This window comes from Pristis pectinata, chromosome 11, assembly GCF_009764475.1.
Source record: "Pristis pectinata isolate sPriPec2 chromosome 11, sPriPec2.1.pri, whole genome shotgun sequence".
In the NCBI taxonomy this organism is placed as follows: domain Eukaryota; kingdom Metazoa; phylum Chordata; class Chondrichthyes; order Rhinopristiformes; family Pristidae; genus Pristis; species Pristis pectinata.
In genome coordinates this window covers 85,350,711-85,373,602 of record NC_067415.1, presented here as the reverse complement: position 1 = coordinate 85,373,602, position 22,892 = coordinate 85,350,711, and the positions used below count along the sequence as shown (strand labels likewise).

Here is a 22,892-nt window from a genome sequence, read left to right as displayed (position 1 = left end):
GAATATGTATATTCCATTTAGTTTAGGAGTTGGGACATTATGTTGCAGTTGTACAAGTCGTTGGTGAGGCTGCACTTGGAGCACTGTGTACAGTTTTGGTCACCCTGTTATAGGAAAGATGTGGTTAAACTGGAAAGAGTGCAGAAAAGATTTATGAGGATGTTGCCAGGACAAGAGGGCCTGAGTGAAAGGGAGAGGTTGGACAGGCTAGGTCTTTATTCCTTGGAACGTAGGAGAATGAGGGATGACCTCATAGAAGTAGTTAAAATTATGAGGCATAGATAAAGTGGACAGTAACAGTCTTTTCCCCAGGGTAGGGGAGTCCAAAACAAGGGAGCATTGAATTAGGGTGAGATGGGAAAGGTTTAAGAAGGACCCGAGGGGCAACTTTTTCCACGCAGAGGGTGGTGAGTATATGGAACGAGCTGCCAGAAGTTGTTCAGGCAGGTATAATAGTATCACTTAAGAAGCATGGGTACATGGTGGGGGAGGGCCTGGAGGGATATGGGCCAAACACAGGGAATTGGGACTAGCTAGATGGACAACATGGTCAGCATGGACTCATTGGGCTGAAGGGCCTGTATCCATGCTGTATTGCTCGATGACTATGTACACTGTGTCTAGTTATTAATAAATATTATAAAACATTTTTATTCCTGTCTTGAAAAGTGCTTTAAAAACGTATGGGAAAATTTGTGTAAAGTCATATTTCCATAAGTCAGGGGAGCCAATGTACTTGGATTTTGGGTCATTTTATTTCAAAAGTGCCGCAAAAAGGTTGAATAAAGATACCTAAATATAATGAAGGGCCAAATGGCCTTTCTCTATGGTGTATGATTCAATATTTTGACACAGTTTACAGCTCCACCAACCTGTTACAGCAGGAGGGCACTTTGGGATTTTAGAATCAGCATCCTGCATGTGTCAAATGTGATCTCAGCTCTTCTGCGTCAACATACCAATGAGTCCCGTCTACAGGGATGGGAAAGAAAATGTTTGCGGGATCAGGGGGGAAGAGGTGGGAAATTCAGCCAGGTTGGTCCTGCATATAAATCAATAGCATTGACTGAGGCCCGGAAGCAGGCAGTTGGACTGTTGGTACAATAGGAAACAGCAATCAAACTAAAATACACTGGATCTTAAAACAAAACCTGAATAAGTATTTGAATGATTATTGATAGAGCATATTTTACAACTTCACTGAGAGTGCCAAAGGGTGACGATAATTGAAACTAATGAATAGAAATCCTGTCAGCTTAAATTTCTTTTACTTACACTTGTAAAACCTGGCAGCTACATAGCCTGCTGGGGTCCCAAGCAGCACCCACAAGACAACTGCACAAGTCATCAAGGATCCTCTATTTGCAGGAGATAAAAATCCCAGGCACGCGAAAACTAGGGAATAATGAAAAACAAGTTAAAAATAACCCATATTTAATAGAAAGCACAGACCTACTTTATTCTAGATAACAAACACATCGAAAACCATTTTGTTTCCAATGACGAATACATTCTAAATTTGCATAAAGGATTTGAAAGTCAAAGTCATTGCATAAACCTATCCAAGTGAAATTTACTGCATTAAACTGCAGCATTATGCAGCTTTCAGCTCTGATTTAATTTGCTCATCATTTGGAAATAAGAATTACAATTTGAATTTCAGTTCATAAGATTTTAGAAAATATAATACCTACACAGAGTAACAAACATCATGATAAAGATTTGAGCACCGGAACCCAGAAAAACAGACAAAAGCATTCCTTTCCGAGGTGGTCTGAAGACATCACCGTGGATCAATTTCCACCCAAATTCCTCCTGAGCATCTTCCTGGTAAAAATTAAATAAGGTATTAAAGTACATTATCTTTCATGCAAAATAAAAATCCAAATAATGCATGTTTAATGTTCACACCCAAGTTCTATACTAGTTTACAGAGGAAGGCATAGGTGCTCCAGATGTGCAATAGTAACATCTGTAAAATGGTAAATTGGTTTATTGTCACATGAACCGAGGTACAGTGAAAAACTCGTCTTGCATACCGTTTATACAGATCAATTAATTGCACAGTGCTTTGAGGTAGTACAACGTAAAACAATAACAGAATGCAGAATAAAGTGTTACAGTTACAAAGAAAGTGCAGTGCAGGCAGACAATAAGGTTCAAGGTCATAATGAAGGAGACTGTGAGGTCAAGAGTCTATCTTATCACACTAGGGAACCATTCAACAGTCTTATAACAGCGGGATAGATGCTGTCCTTGAGCCTGGTGGTACGTGCTTTCAGGCTTTTGTATTTGCGCAGAGCCCCATGACTTTAGAACCTCTGTATAGCCCGCCAAAAGAAAATGGCCAGTGTTTTCCACACTGCCAACCTCCATAAGTATTCAAACATCTTGCTTAGCCTATCTTGCCTAATAGGAGAGCGAGCCAGAGAGAGGAAGAGACAGAAAAGAATTTAAAACAGGTAAACTGGGGGCAGTTTGCATCAATATTGTTTGTATTCCTTTAAGATTAGAAGGCTGTGGATTATTAAAACAAGATGTTTAAAACAAAGACATCCAAGCAGAATGAATGCAGAAAAACTCGGCACACTCAAGGGGAATCCAGAACAATGGAGCATACTCTTGATCATTCAGGCATCAAATCAGGAAGCATCCTTTCAAAACTTCAGCCTTTATTACCCATAATCAAATGTCCTTCTGGAAGTGGTGATGAAACTCCTTGAATCACTGATGTCCACATGACAAGGGTACTTCCATAGCACTGAACTGAATGTATTTCCAAGGATTTGACCATGTGACGAGGAAGGAGTCATATTATTTTAAGACACACTGATACTGGGCTTGGAAGGGAAAGTACTGATGTTTCCTCGCCTGTTGGAACAGAGCAGCTCATCCTTACCCCAAACCTATGCCAGTGCCTCATGAGCGAACATCAACCAGTGATTGGTATACATACCACTTACTTTGTGGCAGCCCTCCCTGTTAACTTGTTGTAAACTACCCAACAAACATCAAATGCAGTACTCACAGTTGAATCCACCTGATTATATCTTGCTATGTCCTTATGCAAGGTACGGAGCATGATCATGGCAACCATACCAGAAAGGAATAGGACAATTACCAAAGAATTCATAATGCTGCAAAACAAAAAGATAAAAGTTGTTAATTTTGCATAGAAAGCAACACTGGAGATTTTTCTCAAATGTCAAACTATTACATGCATTTATGCTTTGATCATCTCAACAGGATTTACATAACCATTTTGCAAGGATAAAATTTCTTACAAATCTTTAGCAAATTCACAATAAATGACAACACAGAACTCAAGAAAAGCTACGCCTGACAAAAGTGATGAAGTATAATAAAAAGTATTTGATTTTATGATATACAGGTAAAGATTTTCAATTCATCTTCAAGTTATGTTAAATTGTATGGATAACATGTTTAACAGATCTAAACTGTCAGGAAGTGCCGAATTAACTTATTCACCATCTGACATTTACAATTCATAAGCTGAAAGCGCTCCTCAATAAAATGACCTTTATGGAATTCTCTAAACATCAGGCCTTTCAAGTACATGCAGCTTCGAATTACCCTTTGAATAAAAAGGCCAGTAGCATAAAATTATCAGTAGCACACAGTGCACGGTTACTGTGATCAGAGTCCACTTGCTGGTCTTGCCAGTTGGGTTTTGCACAGATGAACTCATTTCCACCCCTACCCCCCACTATTCCAGGACAGAACACAGAGGAACATGACATGTTCACAGTCACAAGCTGTACTATAACCTGTTAAACAGGCCATCCAGCACTGTTTTTACTCTCCCCACTTTCTTTCCTATATATATGTATATATTGGTCAAAATCAGAAACGCATGTGTGCTTAGAAATTTGAGACCCAATTCCAATACTTTTTACAGTGAGTTTGTAAACCTGACTACTCAATTTTGACACCAATATTAGTCTGCTTTATATTGATCCCTGCAGTTAATTGCTAGCCAAATCATTTTGAACCAGAGTTAGCAACAGAAAGGAGAAAGAAACTATAATACCAATCCTGACCACAAACTTTTGTGACTTCTGTGATGTGCATCTATTAACATCAAAAATGTTGGGCTGGATCCAGATGCAGAAATGACAGCAAGTTCAGGAGTGGAGAGATCAGCCACCATTTTTAAGACACCCCACTGCTTGAGTTATACAAGTGACATCTTGCACTCAGCCACCATGTTACTTTTGGAAAAAAGCTGGATTTGCACACTGATTGTCATTACATTTGCTGCACCAAAGTCTGCCGATCAATAACAAATACACTAATTACACAGTAACTGTTACTGCAATGCTAATCAGTTTCTTTGGCCCAGAAAGGGAACAATTTAAATTCAGGAGTTTCATCCATTCAGGTGAGATTGTTAAAAAAAAACATGTGCCTTTTTCTCTTAATTCAAATTTCCTTTCCCTTAACCACTCTCTCAGATATTCTGAGGTTTCTTTCCCATTCCTTATACTTCATGGGTTAACTTGGTCAGTTGGTTCCATTGTCCACCAAAGCCCCAGAACAAACAAGGCATTCTACTCTATTGAAGCTCAGCAACAAAATACAGGTGAATATTGATCCAACCAATTGCAATCTCAGCACATGAAAAAATGTGTCAAAAATATGCAGGCTGCCAATGTGAAATATTCCATTAAGAACCATTTCATTTAAGGGAAAGAGAAAAGGAGATAAGAAAATTGCCATCAAATTAGCCTCATTATTATACAGATTGTTAAACAAGGCTCTCATAAGAAAATAAGGACATAATGAAATAGCAGGTGGCCACTTGGCCCTTCAATGCTTGCCCCATCATTCAATATGATCATGGATGATTTGGCCCCAGGCCTCCCCTTCTCTTCTGACAAGTTCCCCACAGCCCTTAATTCCCCAATCTTTCAAATATGAATCTACTTCCTCTTTAAATACCCCTATGATTTAACCCCCACAACCCTTTGGGGTAGACAATCCCAGAGATTCACCACCCTCTGCCAGAAGCTCATACGCCCCTAATCTTGTAAATATGTCCTCTCTTTGCTACAACAACTAATTTGAACTGGTATAGATGCAATGTACCAGTGCTGACACACAGACACGTGTCTCCTTCCAAAACAATGCACACGCCTTTCAACTGTATTCATCTAGTATGCCCTAGCTGTAAATACGTTAATCCACAGGGCTCTTAAGGGGATGGGCATACGGCTAATAATTCATACAGGTTCAATGCATATCACTGAAATTATAACAATGGAAGAAACATGAAGAGTTGATTAAAGACAAAAGAGGGTTCCAAAACAAAAACAGAACACAGGTCAAGTAGCACTTGTGGAAGCAAAAGGTACAAATCAACCTATCAGGTCAGAATCAGGTTTATTATCACTGACATCTGTTGTGAAATTTGTTGTTTATTGGCAGCAGTACAGTGCAAGACAAAATTACTATAAGTTATAAAAATAATTAAGTTGAGACCCTGAATGTTTCTCCATTGGGTAATTGAACATTGGGTTTCTAGTGTAATACACTAAAATTCTTGTGGTGCAGCTTACAAACTAAAAACTTTCATAGAATCACAGAACAGTACAGCACAATACAGGCCCTTCGGCCCACAATGTTGTGCTGACCTGTAAACCTCACCTAAGACTATCTAACCCCTTCCTCCCACATATCCCTCTACTTTAAATTCCTCCATATGCTTATCTAGCAATCTCTTGAATCTGACCAATGTCCCTGCCTCCACCACCACCCCAGGCAGCACATTCCATGCCTCAACCACTCTCTGGGTAAAAAACCTTCCTCTGATATCTCCCTTGAACCTCCCACCCATTACTTTAAAGCCACGCCCTCTTGTATTGAGCACTGGTGCCCTGGGAAAGAGGCATTGGCTGTCTACTTTATCTATTCCTCTTATCATCTTGTACACCTCTATCATGTCTCCTCTCATCCTCCTCCTCCAAAGAGTAAAGCCCTAGCTCCCTTAATATCTCTCCTCATAAAATTTTAGCCAACTCAACAAGCTGGGAATTTCTTGGAAGCTTCAATACTTTCAATATCGTTTAAAATATCCATTTGCACTGTCAATTAACCTGCTGGTTGAGATTCATAGAAAACTAGCAGTCCTCACATGCTAAAGAACACAAAGAACTTTATGGTCAGCACGGACTTGTTTCTGTGCTATGTCAATGACTCTAACAAGAGAGTCCCCACCCTGCTAAAGGAATTCTGAATATTGTGTCAGTTGTACAGCACAGAAATGGGCCCTTCAGCCTACCACGTTCATGGTAATCTTTTTACCCATCTACGTTAATCCCATTTCCCCTTGATGGAGGAAAAAAATCATGCTGCACTAAGTTTTCTGACCAACCAAAAAGATTTCCTTCTCAGAAGCAAATGCTTCTCCTAGAGTAGCAAGAAGTAGGAATAGAGATTGAACCAATTTAACTAATTCACTTATGTGAAGCCACTGATGTTGCAGTTGAGATTGACACAAGACACAGACAACTGGCACACTTTTAGTACAGCTCAGTGTGGCACTGTGATGTTATTAAAAAAAAGTTGATGTGTTATTACATTGCAGTGGCTTACAATGACTCTAGCTCAGATCTTGCAGAGACTGCTTTATATTTAACACAACTACAGGAGCCAGCCAAAAGTGGATGTAATGTGTTACCATTTTTCTACACAGGTACATGTTACCAAGACTAGAATATGGGTGCTAATCCTCTTTGGTTTACCAGAAGCTAGATGTTTTTTCTTAGTTGTGATCTGGGACCTTGAAGATCAAGTCATATGCAATTCTTAATAAGACGGTTCAAGAATAGCTTAGGCCTGGCAGGAGGTTGGGATAGCTATAGACTAGTTATACAGCACAGCAACAGGCCCTACAGCCTAACTTATTCATGTTACTCAATTTCATGGCAATAGATGTTTCTCAAGGGAGATTAGGGAAACCAGCTGGAATTCTTAGTTTAAGATTGTTAATTCCGTGTCAATTACTTAGAAAAACACCAAAACCTCAAACTCAGCACAATCTGCCAAACGTTCAAGCCCCAAACCTACTAAGGGTGCATTGTTTACTCACATCTAAATCTAAAGTGATAATCACAGAAAAGACACTTGTCTAATCTCCCTCTTCTGTGCGTATGCCACCAAGCTTAACAGGATAACACCATTAAAACCACATGAAACAAACAATTTTTCTGTTCCACAATTAATGTCCACAGATAACACTGAAAATTTACCTCATACATAATTATTATTGGTAGAGATAGTTCTAGTTAAATCACATGTTTCACATGCATTACCATTGACTGAAATTCTGTGGCAATTTGAGTGCACACATTTCAAAAAGTACAAAAATGTTAAAATGATTCCTTACCTAAACCACTGAATATTTGTATGATGCATAGATTCTAAAATGTAATCCCATCTTGATGCCCATTTAATTGGCGATGTCTGCAAGGGAAAAAAAAATAAGATAGTAGAAACGCTGTTGATACTTCAGGAAAAACAAATCAGTTGACAACACAAGGAAATGACAAATCATTTTTCGAAAGGTTATCTGGTGATAAAATCTGTCATAATTCCTTTGCAAGTTGTAGCTTCATCAGTTTACATCATGACTTCTTGACAAGATCATGCTTTGAACACTGGAAAAGGAGTCCCTTCAAAAGAGGGAAGCCAGAATTGGAGGGAATTTAAATGAGCCTATTGACAATACTGCAATTTTCTTTTCCTTTAGTTTGCTTTGTTCTTAAGATACGTTTGGTATTTAGTGAAACAGATACCCAGACAGTGGTGCAGTAACAACATGGGTGCAGGTTCCCCACCAAGACTCAGCACGGAATTGATGCATGGCGTAGCCTTCAAGGTACTGTGAAATTAATGGTACATTACAAGATCAGTGAAACCCTACTGAATGATATTTGCATAACTTCATACAGTGCCAGAGGCTTAGCTGGCAGCATATTCTCGTCACCACCAAAGACTGTAGGTTCAATCAAGCCTCACTCAAGAAATTCAAAAACCTAGGCTAATGTTTAAGAACAGTACAGAGGGACTGCTTCAACATTGGACTGGCAGTTTTCAGATGAAATACTGAACCAAAGCATCTTTTGGAGGTCTCAGGTAAAAAGCAAAAGCTCCAGGGTGCCATTTTGATCATCACAAAAGCAAATCACTTGGTTGTTGCTGTTTGTAGGGACCAACTGTTGCTGCACTTTCTACGTTAATGCAATGATTATAGTGCAAAAAATACTTCATTAATGGGAAAGAACTGACCTCCAAAAGACTACAAATCAAAATTGACACGTTGTCTAATAATTATCACATGAACTGCAGACCATGGGAGTAAGGCTCTTAATCTGGTGTCTCAGCACTGAAACAGATCAGACATAGCAAGCTTGAGGAGTGCCATTTAACACCCCAGATTTTACACCAATTTCCTTGTTGTCACTAACATGAAAATGGTCCTTTATACAAAAACAAAATGCATAGTGCACATTACTGTCATAGCACCACTGCAGATATTCTGACAATCGCAAATTAAAAATGCATTCCCTGTGCATCAGGACATATCTGCTTTGGTTACATGGCAAAACAAAGTCTACAGAGACATTCAGATTTTCACAGCTGAGGTCATACTTAAGAATGCCATACACTCAATAAGTCAGGACACTTGACTCCTGGATTAGTGAACAGGGCAGCAGAGAGTTAAGTTGATAAATTGGTGAATTGGTTTATTATTGTGACATGTACCAAGGTAGAGTGGAAGAACTTGTCTTGCATACCGTCCATACAGATCATTTTATTACAACAGTGCATTGAGGTAGTACAGGGTAAAACAATAACAGAATGCAGAATAAAGTGTCAGAGCTACAAAAGTGCAGTGCAGGCAGACAGGGTGCAAGGTCATAATGAGATAGATTGAGAGGTCAAGAGTTTATTTTATCATACTAGGGGACCATTCAATAATCTTATAACAGTGGGATAGAAGCTGCCCTGGAGCCTGGTGGTACGTGCTTTCAGGCTTTTGTATCTTCTGCCTAATGGGAGGGGGGAGAAGTGAGAATGTCTGGGGTGGGTGGGGTCTTTAATTATGTTGGCTGCTTTACTGAGGCAGCGAGAAGTATAGACAGAGTCCATGGAGAGGAGGCACTTTAAAAAGTTTGTTCCTTAAATTTGCTCATCTCCAAAGCCTGTAACAAGGCCAATTACAATAAAACTCTGATAATCCAGGACCCTTGGGACTTTAGTAGTGGCATGCAAGTAGATTTTCTGAACTACTGGATGTTACTCCTATCACTACCCAAACACATTTATTTCACTTTTCTTCTTACACTTTACACAGTAATACAATAAATTTTCTAGTGAACCCATTGTGGTTAAGGCGAGCAGGGGATATACAAGCAATCTGGACCCTGGCTCCAGCTGCAAACCTACCTACAGTCCTGTCTCCTAGCGTTCTGGATCAGAGTCCTGCCTCCAGCTGCACATCCTGACAACTGGCTCTGTCCACAGATGTCTCTTGCACGCTGGAATCCCTGGCTCACATTCTGGACTAATGAGCGAGTCAGAAACCAAACCATCAGGGTTTCCAAACAACTGGATGCTGGATTATCTTGTAGTCTAATAATCCCCTACTAAAACTCTAAAGTGTATCCATTTGCCCTGAACTTGATAGTTCTAGAACTGTTTTAGTTTTTATTTCACCAGGGATCACCTAGGGTCTGCCTTCCATCTAACTTTATTCTTCTGCATATTAATACTTTTCTCCAAATTTCAAATCTTGTTCACTAACTTGTTCATTCTCCATCACACTCTCCTGGAAAGAAAACTGCACCCATTCAGCACAACAGTGGGGTAATCTCCCCCTCTCTGAAAAATTTCCATCTCTTTTACTCTACGTGCTTTATCAATCTTTCCCCTCTCGTTCTTTCAATTCAGAGAAGTGTATTTCTAACTACCTCTCCCCCAAATTCAGATGAAAACTGCTGTAATTTATATTTTTATGGGAATTAACAAGTTAAGATTTACTTACAACATATTTAACAGAATAGGTGTAGGCAACACTAATTTTTCCTTTAGATTCATTAGGGATGCCCATGGGTGGTCCTGTACATTCGGGTTTATCGATATGGGTATGCTTGAAGCTGTTGAGATATAAATTAAGGATCTGTAATTAAAAATAAGAGTAATTTCTTCCCATGAATATTAAGATCAAAAGGTAAAATAAAAGGTGGTGGCACGGTAGCGTAGCGGTTAGTGCAACACTATTACAGCGCCAGCCATCAGTGTTCGATTCCCATTGCTGTCTGTAAGGAGTTTGTACGTTCTGTGTCTGCGTGGGTTTCCTCTGGATGCTCTGGTTTCCTCCCACATTCTAAAGACATACAGGTAGGTTAATATGGGTTTAAAATGGGCAGCGTGGACTCATTGGGCTGAAAGGGCCTGTTACCACGCTGTAAGTAAAATTTAAAAAAAAAATTTAAAACATTAATATAATTAGCAAATAATATTCTATCTTGTTACTGTCAAAAAAAAACCTGATTAGCCAACAAAGATGACCAAAAACAACATAATTACATTCTGGAATGTGTAGAAGACAATGGGAAGGGAGCTCTGGTGAATAAAGGGTTACTCTCTCTCTCCTGGTAGGCAGCTTGAACCTGCTCTGAAGTTTAGCAACTCCTTATCAGCTGAGCTGAGCTTCAAGGCCACAAGATCAAGGTTGTTTGCGACTGTCTGTGAAAGATGTGTTAACCTGTCTGGGACCAATGGTAGCGTGAGCTGGTCAAGCATACCCAAATATGGGTATGCCAGTGCAGTAGGTGGACACCCACCGGAGAACAATGTATTTAAGTTTATTAGCACCCCGTATTCCTTGACTTGGGCCACATGCAAGGAAAAGCAGCACCCACTGTTTGCTCCTCCATGTACCCCCACTCCTGCTAGCATTATACAAATAAAGCATTAATCATAAGTTCTTTGGTTCTGCTGTTGTCTGATTTATGACAGAGCGCGGGTCAACTTTCACAAATGAATGTGTTTGATCCAAACCAACACCCACACTATCCCAATGGTCACAATAACCCTTTGTGACCATGCAGTGCCCAATGACTTCGAGGCCTCAGTTCCACAGCTGTCCCATAAATTTGATAATGCCTAAAGTCCTCTCCCAACAGTCCTTGACAGCTCACCCTTGCAAAGGCGGCTGGCAACTCTCTTCAAATGAATGGGGCTGCACCAGATATGACTCAGTGCCCCTGGACTCAATGGCGAGTCCACAAGTGAAGTGAGAGATTAGCTATATGCTTTGTGTAAACATAGAAAGTCAGAATTCACAATGAGAATACAGGTTTGATTTACAGCAAATTTTCAGGGTAACTTGAAACTTCCAAAGTTGTTGGCTAAGATGTGCCATTCTTGCTGGTAATTTCACCAAAGTGCCATCTCACTGGCAGACCACTGAAGCCTCCGCACTTGCACAGCAAACACAAACTAAACCCACCACAAAATGCATCTTTCTCCCAGCATCTCCACTGAGAAGGGTATAACTGATAGGTTTGGCGCAGGGATTTTCCATCAGAAATACAAAGGAATTTCTAATGGAAAGTTTAAATGGACAATGCACTCAGATGCATGACTTTTAATATGTTCAAGGTAGTTTGGCAACATTCAACATTCTGCATATCTTTAAAAAATTGCATACCTTCTTGGTTCTAATTTAGCAGCCACAAGTCTTGCTCCAGATTTCTCAACTTCACTGTGGTAATATATTGTGATATCCACATGATTGAAGATATAGTAAGTGTCCTTTGCATTGAAGGAAGTCTATACAATGGAAGGCGAAAAATAAGCCATAAAATTACGTATACCTGGTACCAAGATTTATATAACTGCATGTTGTTTGCTAGAATCAAGGCTTTCTTAAAGAAAAATATATAAGCATTTATTAATTTACCTCTATTGCTTAATTAACAATGGCTTCTAAATTTCAAAAGCAAAACAATTATATGGGGTAACAGTGGTGCAGAACTTACTGCTGCTTCCTCGGGTGCTGTGTGGAGTTTGCACCATCTCCCCTTGACAATGGGTTTATTCCCCACATCCCAAAGACATGCTGATAGTTTAATTGGCTACTGTAGGTTACCTCTTTGTGTAGGTAAGTGCCAAAAGAATCAAAGGGGAAATTGATGGGTATGTGAAAGATTAAGTTGCAGGGCTACAGGGAAATTAAGCAAGGGGGAATGGGACTGCTGGGAATGCTCTGCTGGCATGGACCTAATGGGCCAAAGGGACTCTTCCTCTGTCATAACTCGAATTTAAACATCATACCACACGATAGCAGTCTTATAAAAATAAATGTATTTGTGGAGGAAACAAATGTGCATTTCTTCCTAATATAAGCAGAGTACCTTCTGCATACAAAATGCTTCAATTTGACTGCCAGCGTTAACACATTAACAGGGATGCTCTGATGATCCAGTATGACCTAGAGTTTGCACACTTAGGACAGAAGCAGACAATTCTTGTTGCTAGATCCCAACCACAAACTCATGAAATGAACCAAAGAGAATACATGGTAAACATTACTGTTGTTCAAAGATAATAGAAACTAAAACTGACAGCAGAAAGTCCTCAACTGCACTTAAATTGGACTGAAGGAACTTCCATGGCAGTTCAGCGCTGCTCAGTCAAGTCTAACGCAGAGCAGCTGGGAAGCAAAAACTTGTCTTTGTACTCTTAAATCAAGATTCCCAATTTTTGTTCATTGCCAGCTGACCCCCAGCTGGGGAGATATGTGTGCACAGTTTGCAGAAACAAGACTGGACAAAGCTTTCATCCACCTCACAGACAAAATACTGGATGTGCCAAACCTGGCATAGAACTTATGGAAACATTTCCCATAAAAGTACTTTTAGGAGGTAAAAGGTGCCTAAAATCAAAAATAAGTAGATTTCAAATTAGGGAAGGAATATAGTCTGCATTAACACAGACAGATTTGGGAAGTTAGTTTTACGCGAAAGGAATATTTTTAACTTTCTCCCCTCCCCCCAAACACTTTGAGTATCCAGGAAGTATCAGTGCAGATTCTAAACAGCTTCAACCTCTGCTGTCACTTGTCCACCGAGTGACATTGTGTTTGAATCTTTGGTCAAGAACTAGTACTAGACTGATTTTAGGGTCAGCATTCAGATATCCAACATATGTGCAAACTTACGTTAATGACACAAGCATCTTTTGGGCGGCCAGTTTTCGTTACGTAGCAACCAATGGGAAATCCCGGATTACAGAATTTCTGCCCAGCTTCCACATCATAACACCACGTGACAGGCATATTATCAATAATCCTGCAAATTATACATATTGATATGCATGATAGACAATTTACATCAATGAACAAGCACCCCTATACTTTCCTTCATATACATTTACCTGCATTACTAAGTTATTCTGTTGCTTGGTTATTCTGCCATTAAGCACTCCCATCATTCTACCAGCAATTGTCTATGTTCCTAAGAACAAGAGGACCCACCTCTCCTTCAATGTTATAGGAAAGAATGGATTTATTTCCTTACCACAATGCCACAACTTCCCATCATTTCCCTTCCCAACATTTCCTACATGGGGAAAATGCATTCTTCTCTTGGTTCTGGAGGGTTGCCTGTCTTTCCCTTGCCTCTCCTTGGTTTCCAGACTAATGTGGCAATTACATGCACACAGGTCACACTTGCTTCTTAAACAATGCTTTTTTGTTTAGAAAAAGCTTACCACCTAAAAATGTATTTTCAGCAATGACATTTGTTTTTCCTGATGATCTCTTTTGTCATTTCCAGTCATGAGTAATCTTTGTTTCAGTCACTGAACGTTAAGTCTCTTTTTGTCTTCTAACTTCTCTCTGAGAGGGTGGTTCAAACTCAGTTGGAGCCTGAGGTCACCTCACTGTGGATACTCGAACCCAGCAGAAACCAATACATTGAAATCTGAAGTCAGAACACTGGACAATTCTTCCTTGATGCAAGGATGATGGTCCATTATTGCAACTCCCACTCACCAAGTGATTGAGATGGGTTATGTAAATGTAGATGAGGAATACAACTTAGAATCTGTCTGATCTATGTGATATATTAATTAATGCATATAACTATTGAAGCACCAAGCCATGCTGAAATAAGATATCCAAAGATAGTTTGTACAGGTAGCATAGCACTTGATAAGTTAAAATTAGCTGAACTGTGGGTAGGTCTGATGTCCCACAGAGGTCATGGATTAGAGGCTTGACACCTGCCCAACTCCCAATGCCAGAAGTCTGGGAGTCTTCTCACCATCAGCTTCACTTCCTGGCCTAGGGACCCAGTGTCTTAGTCATCATCAACTCCACTCCCAGGACAGAGGCCCAGCACCTAGCTCAATGTCAGTCCCAGCACATCTGCCCTCAACAAGAGCACAGAAAAACAGGAGCAGTAGTGAGCCACCCGGTCCCTCAAGCCTGTCACTCTATTCAAAATGGTCATGACAGATTTGCTTCAGGCCTTAAAACACTTCAGTCCCAGTTCATTAGAGCCCTCAATTCCCTGATCTTACCAAAAATTGTCCATCTCCTTTTTAAATACCTCCAGTGACCTAGTCCCTACAATCCTTTGGAGTGGAGAATTCCAGAGATTCACTACCCGAGGAGAACTTCCAATGCACTTCGGTTTTAAATGACCGCTCCCTTACTTTGTTAGTGTGTATCCTCATTCGTGACTCATCCACTAGTGGGAACATCTCGACATCAATCCTGTCATGCTCCCTGAGAACACGTTTCAATAAAATCACCACTCATTCTTCTAAACTCCAAAGAATACAGGTCTATGTTTTTTTTAAAAAGCTGTTCATGATGGGAGAACACTCTCATTCCAGGAATTAGCTGAGTGAATCTCTTCTGGTCTGCCTCCAATGCTAGAATATCCTCCTTGAATAGTTTAGTTGCACTTTAGCAAAATTTACTGCACAAAGGATGTACAATTTTCTTTAAATGTAACCTCTGGCGTTATGTACAATTTTCTTTAAATGTAACCTCTGGCATTACCTGTTTTGGGAACCCATTTCCAATTATTTTCATACGTCTGCTCCTTCCACAAGATGATATACATAAAAACACCAATAAAATTAAGTGACTAATACTGAGATGTTAAGCTGACATTTTATCAAAATTTCTTTTAATTGTTAGCTTAGTTTAAATGGCAAGACATTTACAACAGAAAATTCAAACTCCACCCTGAGGATCTGTGCATGTAGTGTAAGATGACACCTGTATACATGAGGAAATGTTTAACTTGGAGCAACATGCTGCACGAGAATTGACTGCATCATCTGCATCTGTTTTCAAGCCCTTCACTTAACAGGCAAGTCTTCTGAAATTACATTTGTATTGCTGGTCAAAGCAATAATTATATGCCTACCAGGAAGAAAAACTCATATGCAAAGTAGGCCTGTCTAACTAACAGCAGATGTCCACCCCATTTCTGTCAACAATATGTGGCCAATTATAATGAAAGCACAGGACTAATTTAAATGGGAACAGTATGGCAGATCTATGAAATAGTATGAATATAGCTTTGCACCAGAATGTTTATAGACAGAACAAATGAGGCTTACTATATATAAAGCAGCAGTAACTGGCTTCTAACTACTCACCAATGATGTTGATAATTTAAATGCATGCCATTTTTTAAAAATGCCAACTTTGATTTGTCATCTGCTTTCCCAACGTCATATTCTTTTGTGCACACATGCTTACACACCTCTTCCTTCTTGAAGTGGAACTGCAATTTAACAAGCCATTGTTCAGTTTGTTTCTAAAGCACAAATCATTGAGCAGTCCTCAAATTAATCATAACAGCTCACAATGCAAAATGAAAGCACAACTTATCATTTCAGATCACATTTCATCGATTTCTGGATTTAGGGGGGGGGGTGGATTTTCAGAACTTTGCAATGATACAAGGAAACAATTAAGTGACTTAACAGGTACATATTGTATGAGCAAAGATCACAAATTTCACAATCTTTATTGCGACAGTTATGAAATCTCATATGCAATACTGCACAATTAAGACCTTTGAAATCATATCATCAACTTTAGAGGAAAAGCTCTGATCTACATGTGGCCAGTTTACTACTATTCAACATAGGTGCCCATAAAATTAAATATTTGAAAACAAGATCAAACACCAAGTTTATAATCACCTGTCCAAATATCTTCTCCTGTGGTTTGTTTGCCAATGTGTGTCTGATTACATTCTTCTGAGGTATCTTAGATGGTTTCTTAAGTTAAAAACCACCATATAATTGTAAGCTGCTGATGTTATATTTCACAGACTCAAGAAAGAATGAAGAAATGAATAGGAACTGGGAGAAGCGAAAAGCTGGAGAAATAAGAAAAAAAGTAGAAGTGAAATGGTGGATAAAATTAAGAACCAGAATACTAAAATGAGAGAAATCAATATATATGTAATTCTGTATCAATACTGAATCAACCTTTCTCATGGTACTCAACTGAATGAGAATACTCAACATGAAAAAGACTGTAATCATACTATTGTTGTACTTGTAAATAGGAAAATGAAATGAAAAAGCATTGACCAAGTGTGACAAGACAGTTGAAAAGAGATTGAAAATCCATAAACTGCAGATATTAGGAACTGGTCGTCAACCTGATATGTTATCACTGTACCACTATCCACTAATGCCAGAATGTTCTGTTTTTACAATTAATATTGCGCAAGGTTATTGATGCAAATGGAACAGTAGTATGTGACAACCCAGTGATGTGAATAACAAAATTAAACTTAACTTTCACCATAAACTAATTTTCCCCTTAAACTTTGAAATACTGCTGACTTAAAAATAAAGTTTTAAGCTTTAAGGGAGGTCTTGATCTGATCTTTTTTCCCCCCAGACACCCACAATGTAGAGCTTCCTTAAATAGGGAATAACTTCATTGAACAGTTCCACTATGCAAACTGTGACTGCAATAATAGTCCAATGAAAAGGAACTTGACTTTGGGTAATTTTTTTTGCCACTGCTATTATATAAAATTTGTTTGAAGGTGACTATCCGGTTGAACCAGTTTGGCAGAATACTCAATAACCTTAAAGTGTCATGAATATGACTTAACAATCTTATATCTGCGAATACTTCATGTTACAGGTTAATTCAAAAGACATTGAACTTTTGAAAAAATACAATTTGACACTCTGCACAGCACAATATGCATCAGACCTGGTTGATCTGACCCTCACTAATCAGGCAAAATACAGATATTACAGCAACTTGAAATCATTGAAATTGACAGAAGACGTTTATCTTGAGACTCAGGTACTTTGCACTCTGACAGATGCTTTGTACTTTAATACCTTTCAATGACAGGCATTTACTTTTGTACATATAAAATGAGAAACTGTTCTTTTTGCTAAAAACCTCAGTTGCAGAAAGGCAAATCCTTACCTTGTATGGAGTTGGTTCAATCCTTTCGCCAAACAGCACTTGGCCAAGGTTTTCTGAAGGACGTTTTTCCTCTTCCAACTGACAGAAATCAAACCTGTACCAGGAAGAAAGGTTTTACAACCATTTGTCAATGAAGTATATTTTTAATTTAGATGCAAGTTGTTCATATTATTTAAACATGTAGATAAATTCAGAAAATATCTTATAAATCAGCCAGTATAAATAGATTCTGAAGGCTTCTAATTTACTTACGCAGCATATTCATACGGTAGGACAGATTCCACCGAATCAAGCCTGTTTACAAATAATTCAATGGTACTCTGGAAGGGGACAAAGAAAAAGAAACAAGCTGTCATAATTCCTCCTGGCTTAGTCTATCTCAAATTCTTATGGCAATCATACAAGGCCTCAAGGAGACCTACATAGTGTGTACAGGTCTGGCTTACCAACCAAGAAAGAATATACTTGCATTAACGCGAGTTCACCAGATTGATTCTTGGAATGGAAGATATGTCCTTAAGAGATTTAGGATGATTAGACCTATACACTTGTTTGGAAAAACGAGAGATAATCTAATTGAACCATACAACAGGGACTTATAAGGTTAATGCAGAGATGATGGTTCCTCTGGACATCTAGAACTAGGGGTCATTTTCAAAACAAAAATGAGAAGAACTATCTTCACCCAGAAAGTAATGAGTCTCTGGAATTCTCTACTAAGTTAGGGCTGTGAAGACTCAGTCATTGAATACATCCAGGGCAGAGATTGAAACATTTTTGTGTATTATGTGACATGAGGGAAATGGGATTAGTGTAGTAAAGTGGTACCGAAGTTAAAGATCAGTCATGATCTTATTGGATGGAGGAGCAGGCATGAGACCCTTAATGGACATCTTCAAGAGGTGGTGTCTCAAGAAGGCAGCATCCATCATTTAGGACCCTCACCATCCAGGACATGCCTTCTTGTTACTACCATCGGGGAGGAGGTACAGGAGCCTGAAGACCCACACTCAACGATTCAGGAACAGCTTCTTCCCGTCCGCCATCAGATGTCTGAATGACCCATGAACACTACCTCATTATTCCTTTTTGTTGCACTATTTATTTTTGTAATTTACAGATTTTTATGTCTTTACACTATACTGCTGCTGCAAAGCAACAAATTTCACATATGTCAGTGATCATAAATCTGATTCTGAGATTCTACTAGTGGCCTACTCTTGCTTCTGTTTCTTATGTTCAAGCATCTGAATGCATCTTCAGGGTTTGATGTAAAAAAAAGCAGCCCTGCCAAAATCTGTGACTTACAAGATAAAAAATAATAGGATTTTGAACAGATTAATCAAATGTAGAACTTTTTAAAAAAAAAGAGGTGCATACTATTTACATTCAGCATCAATGCACCTCACGATTCATACTGTCACTGTTTTGCTCAATGCCATGGAACAATGCAAAGAATCCTTATTCCACAATATCGCATATGAAATCCATTTTCAAGGATGACTGAAAAAACAGGCTGCTGAATGAAGTTAGTTTGATACTGAATAGTTGATTCATTCATCAATATAAATAAAGATTTTACGTCGAATCACAGTATTTTCAGCATTCAAATAAACAGCTTCCTTCTTCTCCTCTATCGTATCTTATCAAAATATGGGTGAAACAGAAGTACAGTAGTTAAAGTACAGGACGTGTAAACCAGAAATCGGGACTAACAACCCAAAGATCAGAGTTTAAAATCCCACCAAGGCAGCTGCAAAAGTCAAATTCTGTTAACAATCAGGAAGAAAAGCAACTAGTAATTGGTAACTGTGTTGATGTTTTGCACTATAGCTGAGCTGAATGTCCCATTTGGAAAGGTCATCTATGACATTGTCTTGGTTTGATGGCTATACTCAGTGAAGAGCAGCCAGTTGGCCTCGGATTGAGCAGAAAGTCCAGAATCAAATTCCATCAGGGAAACCATGCTCAAGATGTAATTCCCAAGACAATTCTGAAACCCAATATTTCCTTTGAGCCTTTGTTAAACATGGACATTTTTTACAATGCCAATATTTATTGGCCATCCCTATCTGTCTACAAGAAGGTGGTGCTGAGCTGCTTTCCTGAACTCACAGAAATTCTCCCAAAATGCTGTTCGGCAACAAGACCCAGGACTTAGACACAGTATCAATGAAGGAACAATGATACAGTTCCAAGTTAGATGATGTGAAACTTGGAAGCCAACAACAAACATTTGTAAACTTGAAGTCTATGCTTGAAAATATGTAGTTTAGGACAAGGTCAGGAAAGATGTCACATTAATGCAAACCTATGAACGGTTGGGGCAGTTCAGCGGCCGGGGGTGGAGGGGCAGAGGGGCAGAGGGGCGGGGCAGGATGGGGGGGAGGGAAGGTTCAGTGACCAGAGGAGTGAGGGGCGGTGGGGGAGTGAGGGGCGGCGGGGGCATGAAGGGCAGCGAGGGGAAGGGGGGAGTGAGGGGAAAGGGGGAGGGGGCGAGGGGGGATGAGGGGGCGAGGGGGGATGAGGGGGCGAGGGGGGATGAGGGGGCGAGGGAGGGGGGATGAGGGGGCGAGGGGTGGGGGAAAAGGGGGGGAGGGGTGGGGGAAAAGGGGGGGAGGGGTGGGGGAAAAGGGGGGGGAGGGGTGGGGATGGGGGGTGGGGAAGGGGGCAGGGTGAGGATGGGAGGCTGAGGGGGGTGGAGGGGCGGGCGGTTGGGGCAGTTCAGCGACTGGGGGTGGAGGGGCAGGGCGCGATGGGGGGAGGGAAGGTTCAGTGATGGTGGGGTGGGGGGGGGGTGATGGAAAAGGGGAAGGGGTCAGGGTGAATATGGGAGGCTGAGGGGTGGCATAGTGACCGGGGGGTGAGGGGAATGAGGGATGGTAGTGTTCAGTGACTGGGGGCTCAGGGTGAGGATGTGGAGTGGGGAAGGTTCAGTGACCAGGGGGCGAGGGCTTTTATAGTGACTGGGGCTTCAGGGTGAGGATGGGGAGTGAGGGGTGGGAGATGGTACAGTGACCCAGGGTTCAGGGTGAGGATGGGGATGAGGGAGGTGGGTGAGGGGGGTGGGTGAGGGGTGGTTCGGTGACCTAGGGGTCAGGGTGAGAATGGGGGTGAGGGAGGGGGGTGAGGGAGGGGGTGAGGGGGGTGAGGGAGGGGGTGAGGGAGGGGGTGAGGGGGGTGAGGGAGGGTGGGAGGGGTGGTGGGTTGGGGGGGAGGGTGGGTTGGGGGAAGAGGGTGGGTGAGGGGGAAGGTGAGGGTGGGTAGTTCAGTGACCCAAGGGTCAGGGTGAGGGAGGGTGAGGGGGGAGAGGGGTGGTTCGGTGACCTGGGCGTCAGGGTGAAGGGGGGGGGGAGGGGTGGTTCGGTGACCCGGGGGTCAGGGTGAGGATGGGGGTGAGGGAGGGGGGTGAGGGGGTGGACGAGGGTGGGAGGGGTGTAGGTGGGTTGGGGGAAGAGGGTGGGTGAGGGGGAAGTGGGGGGGAAGGTGAGGGTGGGTAGTTCAGTGACCCGGGGGTCAGGGTGAGGGGTGGTTCGGTGACCTGGGCGTCAGGGTGAAGGGGGGGGTGGTTCGGTGACCCGGGGGTCAGGGTGAAGGGGGGGGGGAGGGGTGGTTCGGAGACCTGGGCGTCAGGGTGAGGGGGGGGGTGGTTTGGTGACCCGGGGGTCAGGGTGAGGGGGGGGTGGTTCGGTGACCCGGGGGTCAGGGTGAGGGGGGGGAAGAGGGGTGGTTCTGTGACCCGGGGGTCAGGGTGAAGGGGGGGGGGTGGTTCGGTGACCCGGGGGTCAGGGTGAAGGGGGGGGGGTGGTTCTGTGACCCGGGGGTCAGGATGAGGGGGGGGAAGAGGGGTGGTTCTGTGACCCGGGGGTCAGGGTGAAGGGGGGGGGGTGGTTCGGTGACCCGGGGGTCAGGGTGAAGGGGGGGGGGTGGTTCTGTGACCCGGGGGTCAGGGTGAAGGGGGGGGTGGTTCGGTGACCCGGGGGTCAGGGTGAAGGGGGGGGGGTGGTTCGGTGACCCGTGGGTCAGGGTGAGGGGGGGGAAGAGGGGGGGTTCTGTGACCCGGGGGTCAGGGTGACGGGGGGGGGGTGGTTCGGTGACCCGGGGGTCAGGGTGAAGGGGGGGGGGTGGTTCGGTGACCTGGGGGTCAGGGTGAAGGGGGGGGGGTGGTTCGGTGACCCGGGGGTCAGGGTGAAGGGGGGGGGTGGTTCTGTGACCCGGGGTTCAGGGTGAAGGGGGGGGGGTGGTTCGGTGACCCGGGGGTCAGGGTGAAGGGGGGGGGGTGGTTCGGTGACCTGGGGGTCAGGGTGAAGGGGGGGGGGGTGGTTCTGTGACCCGGGGGTCAGGGTGAAGGGGGGGGGGTGGTTCGGTGACCCGGGGGTCAGGGTGAAGGGGGGGGGGTGGTTCGGTGACCCGGGGGTCAGGGTGAAGGGGGGGGGGTGGTTCGGTGACCCGGGGGTCAGGGTGAAGGGGGGGGGGGTGGTTCGGTGACCCGGGGGTCAGGGTGAGGGGGCGGTGGTTCGGTGACCCGGGGGTCAGGGTGAGGGGGGGAAGAGGGGTGGTTCTGTGACCCGGGGGTCAGGGTGAAGGGGGGGGGGTGGTTCGGTGACCCGGGGGTCAGGGTGAGGGGGCGGTGGTTCGGTGACCCGGGGGTCAGGGTGAGGGGGGGGGTGGTTCGGTGACCTGGGGGTCAGGGTGAAGGGGGGGGGTGGTTCGGTGACCCGGGGGTCAGGGTGAGGGGGCGGTGGTTCGGTGACCCGGGGGTCAGGGTCTGTCAGACGCCGGGACCTTCCCCCCGCACCGCCCGCCGCCGCCACCTCACCTGACACTCGTCGCTGTCGGTCTCACAGAAGCTGACGGGGGCCAGGCCGGGCAGGTAGAAGGCGGCGGCGGCCCGGAGAGCGGCGACCAGCAGCAGCAGCCGGGGACACATCATCTCCCTCACCGTCCCGCTCCGCTCCGGCCGCGGCCTCCCCACCCGACACGTCACACCCGCCCGCCGCATTGTGGGACGGCGGAGGAGTCCTCCCGCCGGCAGAGGGCGCAGCGGGCTTGGGACCACTTGATAGCACCGGCTCGAAGGGCTGAAGGGTCTCGTTGTGCGATTCTAAACGTTGCTTTGTAGTAAAGAGTTCTAGTTTTAAAACAGAAAATGTTGGAAATACTGAGTTAGCCAGCCAGCAGGTTATTGGCCTGAATTCTCTCTCCACACATGCTGCCTGACCCACTGAGTAAGATAAGATTTCTTTATTAGTCACATGTACATCGAAACACACAGTGAAATACATCTTTTTGCGTAGTGTTCTGGGGGGGGGGGGAGAAGCCTGCAAGTGTCGCCTGCAGCACTGTTTTTATTCCAGCGTCTTCAATT

The 22,892-nt window shown here is 43.0% G+C and overlaps 1 protein-coding gene across 1 annotated transcript in view; it reads right to left on the bottom strand.

Moving 5' to 3' along the window:
* The window catches only part of tm9sf2 (transmembrane 9 superfamily member 2), a 34,396-nt gene extending 11,855 nt beyond the window's left edge, over nt 1-22,541 (bottom strand). The window contains exons 1-11 of the mRNA XM_052025625.1: nt 22,344-22,541; nt 17,777-17,844; nt 17,525-17,618; nt 15,712-15,839; nt 13,253-13,382; nt 11,741-11,862; nt 10,070-10,181; nt 7,409-7,485; nt 3,029-3,137; nt 1,695-1,827; nt 1,276-1,395 (exon numbers count right to left, since the gene is read on the bottom strand). Coding sequence (XP_051881585.1) covers nt 1,276-1,395; nt 1,695-1,827; nt 3,029-3,137; nt 7,409-7,485; nt 10,070-10,181; nt 11,741-11,862; nt 13,253-13,382; nt 15,712-15,839; nt 17,525-17,618; nt 17,777-17,844; nt 22,344-22,526 — 1,276 coding nt within the window. The 5' untranslated portion in view covers nt 22,527-22,541. The remainder of the gene's footprint in view (nt 1-1,275; nt 1,396-1,694; nt 1,828-3,028; nt 3,138-7,408; nt 7,486-10,069; nt 10,182-11,740; nt 11,863-13,252; nt 13,383-15,711; nt 15,840-17,524; nt 17,619-17,776; nt 17,845-22,343) is intronic.
* Nucleotides 22,542-22,892: the final 351 nt, after the last annotated feature.